Source organism: Atractosteus spatula, chromosome 10, assembly GCF_055471065.1.
Source record: "Atractosteus spatula isolate fAtrSpa1 chromosome 10, fAtrSpa1.hap1, whole genome shotgun sequence".
Taxonomy (NCBI): domain Eukaryota; kingdom Metazoa; phylum Chordata; class Actinopteri; order Semionotiformes; family Lepisosteidae; genus Atractosteus; species Atractosteus spatula.
The window spans coordinates 20,855,078-20,864,156 of record NC_142715.1 but is presented as its reverse complement, the minus strand read 5'-3'; the positions used below and the strand labels follow the sequence as shown (position 1 = coordinate 20,864,156).

The following is a 9,079-nucleotide window of genomic DNA, read 5'->3' as shown; positions in this document are numbered from 1 at the left end:
ATGACACTGGATGGTCTAAATGGAAAATATATAGAGGGGACATGTTGAGTCTTTTCTTTTCAGCTTGAAATTAACTTTTGCCTACTACTGTATATTCCATTGCAGCCATTTTAATGCAACACAGCTCCATACTTCTCACAAAGTCTAGGCTAGGTGTTACACCCCACTGTGTTTATGTAGATTAGACAGTTCTACTGGGGGAGGGGAAGGAACTTTCAGTTTTCTGGTGTCATTGTTGGCCTTTAACATAAGGCAACCAGCAATCAAATGTCCTGTTTTTTCTTAAGTTGAACAAAGACGTGCCACATGCATATAGTGTGATATTGTATACTTTTAAAGCTACTACAGTATAGCTTGTGGGAAATACATTTGTCCTGTATCAAAGTTTAACTTGTTCAGAGCACCCTACATTACAAACTGAGTGAATTCAACAGTATCGACGGCTAAAAGCAACATGTCAAAATGTTCCCAAAATAAGAAGTGAACGAGTTGAGGATTCGATAATAGAGTAATCATAACAATAACTCCCGAGTTGTTTCATACAATCCAAATGAAAGAAGGACACTTAAATAAACATGAAAAGACTATTTTTTCATTGACGAAAAGTAACGTCGCACTCTCTCTTGTTTAATCTGATTGTTTTATTGCTGCACAGACTAAAACCAGAGAGAAAGAGCACCTCTGTCTTTGAAGCATTTTGTTTATCCTATCATGTATCAGTTTCCAATCACACAAAGTAAGTTTTGGGAATCTCCAATTTACCATGCCTATGCGTTCGCGGAGAATGCAAGGCAAGGCCCTTTTGCCTCTGGACCAGTCGACATTTACGGATGTGGTTCACTCCCAGTCACAAAATTACAAAACAGAAAAGCGGCGTAGTGGTCGGCTCTGGCTGTCCCCTCTGTGCCGACACACTGCACATTCAATCCCCCCCTCCTTCTCTTGACTGATGGACAAAAGGTGGACATCTGGGAGAACTGTACATGGCATTGGCATCTGTGAATTCTGCTGTGTAGATAGTGCTTCCTGAGGGGAGAGAGACAGTGGGGATGGCATCAGCCAATTCCTGGGTGGTGGTGAGCAGAGAGGACAGGACGGAGAGTCCTGAGGCGGTGTGTGCTCTGCTGGGGGCGGAGGGCTGTGTGGAGATATGCATTGCACCAGGCACAGTAACCTGTGTGGCAGGGAGGGGCACTTTTCAGGAGATGAAGTTCTGTTTGGAGACCCGCTGCTGTCGTAAACACTCCAAACAGGTGCTCTTGCTCTTTTTACAGACTGGCACCCTGGCCAGTGGCTGAAAACAGAGACCCACAGCCTGTGGCAAAAAAACAGAATCTATGTAAGAAATAACGTCACACAGGAGTATTCATCAGTTGCTGAAGAGACATCAAAATCTTTTATTTTCATCCATCTTACCGCTTTCTTTTTTATTGTTCCTATAGTCTTTGAAGATTGTTTAGTGTGTGCGAGGTTTCCTGAAGAAGAGGCTGTGAAAAAAACATTTATAATAAATTATACATTCTAGCACAGCAAAAATACCTTGGATTTTGAAATATAATCGGGTATTTCAAATGAAGCCCCTTCGCACTTTGCAGGCCAGAGCAGCTGAAGCACGACATCTCTTCCTGTAAAAAGTCTACCAAGACTCTAAATATCTGACTTTCAGTTTGAAGCGGTACAATGGATTCCAGGTCACATTCATTCTTGATTCAGGATATATATGAGTGTGCTAATGGTTAAAACTGTGTTTACATGAGGTACAAGCGGTAACATTTTCATTCCGAGAAGAAAGCCAGTCTGTGCGCATTTCACAGCGTGCACATTGTCAGGAACAACAAACCCACAGTGCCAGCAAACCTATCGATAGCCTGTAGGTACCGTCATTGACTGGGGTAAAGTAAGCGTTCAAAAACGATTTTGGCACACCTGTAGCATTTTCACGAAACCTCTTAGGGTTAAGAAAACACTTACTTTGTGTGCAAACTACATTGTGACTGTTTTCACAGCCTTCACTATGTCATTTTTAAGCCATTTTTTTACCACGCACGAATATTCTTTTGTCCATATCTTAGCAATGGAAACACAGAAAGCCTTCAAACCAAATGCATTTTACAAACCATGACTTTTAACACCCTCTACATCAAACTATTAGTGAGCTAATTATCTTTTTAAACCTCTGGTTTTTCATTGATGTGTAACTACGCACTAACTGGAACCCGGGGGACTGCTGTGTACACACGTTCGCAATGCAAGAAATACTGCTCAATACGGATTTGTGTGAAAAACCAGTATATCACCATAGGAAGCAGGACAGTGCAGTCTCCAATTACCCAGACTGTATGCACAGGAATAAAGCTTTGTTTGATTTCTGAAACCCTTTCTTTATGTCCTGTTTTCATTCAGGTAAGGGTCAACTATATATACACTAAAATGTTGACAGCGGGAAAATTAAAAATATTCTTTACTCAGCAGCTTATTTAAAACAGCTCCAATGATGTTCAAACAGATTTTTACACAGAAGACTAACACAGGTTTGCATTCTGAATCTCATTTTCTCATGCTTTTAATTATTGTGGCATTCTGCGCTGGGATAGGGGTATGCTGTTCACAAACCAACAGCATTTAAACTACAGCACCCACAATGCTGCAACCAAGTGTTTTACACACCAGACAGCCCCCCTCACCTTATACAACCTTGCTTGGGGTTGTGAAACCTTTTTTTAAATTATTTTTTCAATACAGCACCATTAAACATGCAATACACTGGGATGGGGGGTGCTATTCATGAGTCAAAAGCTTCATCACAACATCGGAAAATTTTAGATTTGACATTCTTTTTATTTCATGCTTTCTTTTAGTTTTTCCTAATTTCACATTTTAAATAAGCTGTATCTGTAGCAAATCACAATGAAGGTGTGGTATGCAGATGTGACTGTGTAACCATCAGGCACGAAGGAGAGAAACAAAAAACTGCAAAGGAGAAAAAAAATCTCTGGGGGTCCAAGGCCTGATGGTTGACCTCCCCTCCAGGTATGACAAGTAGTTACTAGAAACAGTTCACATGCACCACCATGCAGATTGACACGGTGAATTCTATTTGCTGTATTATGTCAGGCTAGATGTTAATGTTGAGTATGTCCCATCCACTGGGTTGAGCAGTACAGGATCTTGAGTTTTGTAGGGACTCATATCGGCTGGGTTCCTTGCTTCAGAAATCCAGGAGGATCCCTTGTCATGGGGGACAGAGCTCGATATCAACCAAAGGCACCAAAGAGAGAACAGTGGCAGGCATGGTGTGGAGAAAAAAAAATGGGTTAGACACAGAAAAAAACAATTGCAACGTGGTTTTCTACTTACCCTCTTGATATCTGTTTCTGCACCTCCTAAAGAATTAGATCACTCAGGATCAATAAGACTACAGAGATGATGTAGAAGACTACAGCATTGTTAAATATGCTTGTATGTATGGGGCATCCTTAATAAGGTCTGACATATTTCTACAATTTAGGGGCTGTGTGCCTAAATGCTCTGCTACCTGCTCGCTATTATTAACGTAATCTGTTCATTGATCTAGACAGCATCCTGCAAATGCCATAATCTTACTGGAAGAAAAGGATCACTTTGGTGTCTAGGCTGTTCTTTTTTGATGAGTCTCCAAGCCTGGAGATGTACACGGTATGATATTGAAAGTCAGTGGGGTTCGGACTTCGATGATGTGATTGTGTTTTATTGTTTCGGTTAGAATCCTTTTAGTACTGTGTCCTGTCTGAAAGGTACTGTAGAGATGGTACTATTTGGGTAACCTAATAAGGAATCACGTTAGATACACCTCTGTTGGATAGAAGCCAGTTTTCTTTGATCTTTCTTACATCGGAGTGGAATAAATCATGTCATAGTGACATACTGTTGATTTAGAATTCTTTGCACTACTACTTTGATGTTAACACTGTGTAGTGATCATATATAAAAGGGACTGTGTTGTGTTATGATGAACTTTTTTACTGTTTTTATACATACTTTGTTTGGTTTCTGGCAATAGATAACAAATGGTTTCTAGTGATTTTTTTCATTATTTTTTCGCAAAGTGTCTGAAAGTTTACTCTTACTCAAGAGATTTTTGGGGGGATATTGAAACTTGTACTTACGTGTCTTTTGGAGGTGAGTTCTGCTGAGAACACGTTGACAGTCTTCTTGAGTTTCCAGCATGTCTTTTATGTAATGCTCGGGAGTAGGGGGTGGTTGCTCACTCATGAACAGTGCCTGAAATATAAAACCATAAGAAGGGTTACGAACTGCAAAGGATCCAAAGAGTATAAATGGGTCACAGATCAAGATCTAGGTATTTGCAGAATTTGCCAGATCTCTCTTGATCAAACTCTTTTTTTCTTACTTTGTGTTTTTATTGCAAGACATTATATTGTTTCTGTGCTAAGTGGCAAGCTCTTTTAGGTGTTCATGGTCGTATCTTTGTTTCTATATTATTGGAAAGAAACCTAGTAATTGATTTGATGCATCCATATCTAATCATCAATCTGATACACAGTAATTCTATCTTCGAGATGCCTGTGTCATGTAATAAATTCCACAGATTATCAATAATCTTTTATGCCTTTTTATGCCTTCTTTGGACTGTTTTTTGAAAAGGTATCTCTAATTTATAGAACCATTAATGCCAGAAGATAACCCTGAAATCCAAACTTCCTAACAATAACAAACAATTATAACATCCACTGAAATATGTCATCCTATGTTTCTGTTGAATCTAAAACTACATGTCCTGCTTAAAAAACCCTTTCATAGTGATAGTTTGCATGCAGAGCATACTCACCAAACTGGGGTTGGCAAAATGTACATATCCATGTTACTTCATTCTTTGCACTTTCATACTCTTCTTTTGAGATGCACAATTCATGGAACCAGTTTTCACAACTGTCACACTGGACCTACACAGAGTAAACCTTATATTAGTTCAGCTATCACATTTCATTGGCATGTTTTGTTATTATGTGCATACATTACACATCATAATGTTACGACCCCAAGTATCTAGGGGTAAAGGGGAGTAACATTTAGAATAATTCTTTTGGAAGCAGGTGGGTTCTGGTAAGTGACTAGGAAGCGCGATAACAAAGGTGGGTGTAAAAGTGATGATTTTAAGTTAAATAAGTGACTGGTAAGACACGATAACACACAGGGGTAAGGGAACTAGAGTGGTGCCAAAGAAAAGAAAATAACCAAACAAAATGGAGCTGGCTAAAAAAAGTGAGGGAAAGCTAACCTGACTGCAAAAGAAAACCCGAAACACACGGTCTTCTGCGTCTTCAACACCCTAGCTAACCTCCCCTGACTACTCAAAACCATACAAGAAAAATGGCACTCACCCGTACTTAACTAGTGTTACTAATACAAAATCAATTAAGTGTGTAGAATGTACCCAACAACCTTAACTAACCTTATACACAAAAGTTTACACAAAAACACAAGTGAACTAGGAATACAAATAAGGGAAAACGAGAGTAATCGACAGGAACAGGGTACAAAAGAACACAAAGGTTGAACATGTAACATGTTAGGGCAAGGTAATGGCAAAACAAGGACAAACACAAACAAACGAAAGTACAAAGAAATGAACAGAAAACAACAAACCAACAAAGCCGAAACAATAGCGAAACAAAGCAATAACCACAATTAAAAGAAGCAAAGCAAAACCAAGCAGGACCAAAGTCAAATGAAAGGCTCTTTCTTCAGAAAACCTCCATGTTATATAGTGAATAAGATGCACTCTGGCTGAGAAGCTAATTGATCATGATGTCATACGGAACAGTGGTGTAATGGTGGGCCAATGGGGGCCAATGGGGGAGGGAGAACAATCAAAGGGTCAGCAGTGTGGAACATAAAAAAAAAAAACACAGACCACACACTGGGACGTAACAATTACACATACAGATAGAGATGATGTTCACTTTCCCAGTTTGTCTGCGGCACCAGTGTTTCTCCACACATCAGACACATGTCCTGGAGAGGAGCTATAACAAACATGCCAAATAGATTGATTTCTCCAATGTTGTTATCTACAGATCATTGTTGCATAATTGAAGACAGTTTGATAGAGACCTTTTCCTGATTAGGTGTTCTACTGCTTCTTAAACCGCACATTGTCATGTCTCAGAATACTCCTGTCAACACCTGTTACCCTTTTTTGGGTCAGCATGTGTTGCTATGACTTTAAGGGGGCACATGATAACACAGCTATGTTCAACCAGTTTGTTTCACTATGGGCAATCAAGACCCACACTTCTCCCAGACTATGGTTGTGTTAACCACAACGAAGGCCAAAGTGTCTTTGAATTTTAACTGTGCGAAATGTGATTTAATTAACTTTTCATCACTGTGTTATATAGTACAAAAAGAATACCCAAATGAGTTCTGCATATAAATAATTTGAGAATCTTTTTTCATTCAGACTTGTTACATAGACAGAACATGCTTCAGGAATACAACATACACCAATAAACGCAGGCAATGATGATCAAATGGTACAATACCTGAAGCTTCAAGAATTCTGATTGACAGGTCTTCCCGCAACTTTCTTGTTTCTTTGGCGCTGCTGTTCATCTCGATGTATGTTGGAATATCAGGGAAATTGTTCACGATGTCTGCGCCCATCTAACAGTCGAAGGTTTGTCACAATTATTATTTCCCTAAAAATATCTCATACAATAGTTTTGAGACAGTCCAAAATTTCTGCATGGAAAGGTTATGCTGACCTGCATCACAAAGACCCCACAGCTTGAGGCATCTGCTTGCTTGGTGTGACCAATCACGCTTGGGTGCCAGATGATATTCAACCAGTCTTCTTTTCCTAGGACGTTCCTTCGCATCTTGAAAGTCCCTGTGAATCAAAATAATAGGTTATTGATAAATGAGGACATATTTGTCATGCTGAATTTGAATTTGAAATGCATGTGTGCCCGTGTAGAGTTTCACCACGAAACCAATGCTTGATTTCTTACCTGAAACTTTTTGCCACTGCAGTGGAATCTCCCATCTCGTCACTCCCCATAGGGTCGACCACAAAGACTTTCTGGGATGGAGCATACAGATACTGCAAGAAACAAATGGCCCATCATCAGACATGAAGTTGCATTTAATGTGGGGCCAGACACACACGCAGTTTCAGGAGTTTAATGTTGTGGAAACAAAAGTTTTTGATATTTAAATATTTTATTTATATTTATATTATTTAACATGTAATATTTTGCAAACCTCAGTAAAGACAGTCAGGAAATGACCTAACAGTTCTTTTTTTTTCCTACATGACACTTTGACCTGCTTGGTGTCATGGAGGGGGTGACTGCGGAGGATAGGGATTCTATGCGGAGCTCTTCGGAAGGGTAACGATAGGCGAAGGCGTAGTCGGAGAAGTAGCTGAGTCCAAAATCCGGGTAGTCATAGTAGGAGCGTCGATACAGAATCGGGAGGCGTAGGCGTCGTCTGGAAAAAAGAGCAGGGTCCAAAATCCAGGAGTCAAAGACTAGTATCGCAGAATGTAAACTAGGAACTAAGCTCAGGGAGAAGATCTCAATCGTGAGCACTTAAAGGGGGTCTGGCGAGGGTTTAAATAGAGGACAGATTGGTGCGTGCACGTTTGGGATGGGAGGAGCTCGTGGGAATGCATGAGCGCCTGCCTGCGGGGGTGCAATTCATGACACTTGGTTTTCTGTTTATTACACAGCAGTATTCACAATAATATTTTAGGAAAAGTGCACTGTCACTATTGCCTTGGATACTCACTATCCATGTCTGCCTTTTTTAACAGGAGAGGAACCAATACATTGTGACTTTGTAATTTTTTTAGATGCAACAGGGATAATCACTTGAACTGTGTAATGGTTCCAAGTGTAATTATAAACCTACGCTGTTTTGGATTACCTGCACCACACTTACCAACAATTTCCAGTGGATACCAGTGTTAAAAAAGCTAATAATGGCTTCATAGTTTTCAAAGTTGACCTGTAATGAAAAGAATGACAAGATTAGTACAACAGGCTGCCTCACAGGGATGGTGTGCTACCTTTGAATTTTGATTTCTGACTATAAAGGTAGTTTCTTTAGGCAGCACCATGGGCACAATTGTGACCTGTTTTGATTGCTTGTAGCTCTCCTTGTTTCTCTATTGATAAAACAATCATCAATTAGTGAAAAACCATGTTTGCCCCTCACTAATGTAATCCATCAACATTTGTGTTTGATGTTCTTACCTTGGACAAACGTTGTCTAGCCATGCGCTCTCTATTCCCACTCATGATTACACTAGTTGTGTAGTGGTTCATTAGGAAAACCCTCTTCCCCAAGTCCATGGATTCTTTTGCTACTTGAAAGTAACACTCAATGGTCTTATGGAAAAAGCAAACAAAATTGAAGAAGATGTGATTTCACGCACTCACACACATTTGATTACACAAAAGCTCAGAAACCTTAACAAATGCATGCAATCAAACACTTTCATCTTACCTCGCCTATGAGCCACTCATCTGGTTTCAGAGACACAAACTCCGAGTGTCTGAGAATATATGTGTCTGCACTGTGCATGGATGGCAAAACTGCAACCACTAATTCACTCGGATTGATGTTCCAAAGGGCGTGAACCTAAAAAAGATTTACCAAGCCAAAAGCATACACAAGAGATCACTGGAGCTAACATAATGAAAATTGAGATTACACACCACTGTCAAAAAGTATAACAAGTTAGAGAGAAACGACAAAGAACACCTACAGTAGTAGAAGATGACATTCATAAGCTCTGAAAAAGAAGTGAATGTCCACACAGAGAAATATTTGAAATACAAATCCTACCTTCTTTCTGAAATCTGTTTTCTCTTTTATAAGTTTTGAGATGGGGCGTGCATCACAGTGTGGTGTGATCACTTCAGCCATGCCCACGGCAGCTTGCTTGGGTGACACTTTCCCTTCTTCTTTGTGCTGCCATTCTTTACATTCTGTGGTTCCTGCTTTCCCCTGCTGTACTTGCAGGCCGTTGCTGTCATCTGGCGATTTTTCACTTGTTTCAATATTTCTA

At 39.9% G+C, this 9,079-nt stretch overlaps 1 protein-coding gene across 1 annotated transcript; it reads right to left on the bottom strand.

Moving 5' to 3' along the window:
- Nucleotides 1-922: 922 nt before the first annotated feature.
- Nucleotides 923-8,592, bottom strand: LOC148825751 (uncharacterized). The gene is made up of 10 exons (XM_088926338.1): nt 8,515-8,592; nt 8,262-8,396; nt 7,948-8,013; nt 7,021-7,105; nt 6,768-6,892; nt 6,546-6,666; nt 5,941-6,026; nt 4,829-4,943; nt 3,358-3,383; nt 923-1,174 (listed from the first exon to the last, which is right to left on the bottom strand). Exons 1-10 carry the CDS (start codon nt 8,590-8,592, stop codon nt 923-925), a joined length of 1,089 nt encoding a protein of 362 aa, XP_088782464.1.
- Nucleotides 8,593-9,079: the final 487 nt, after the last annotated feature.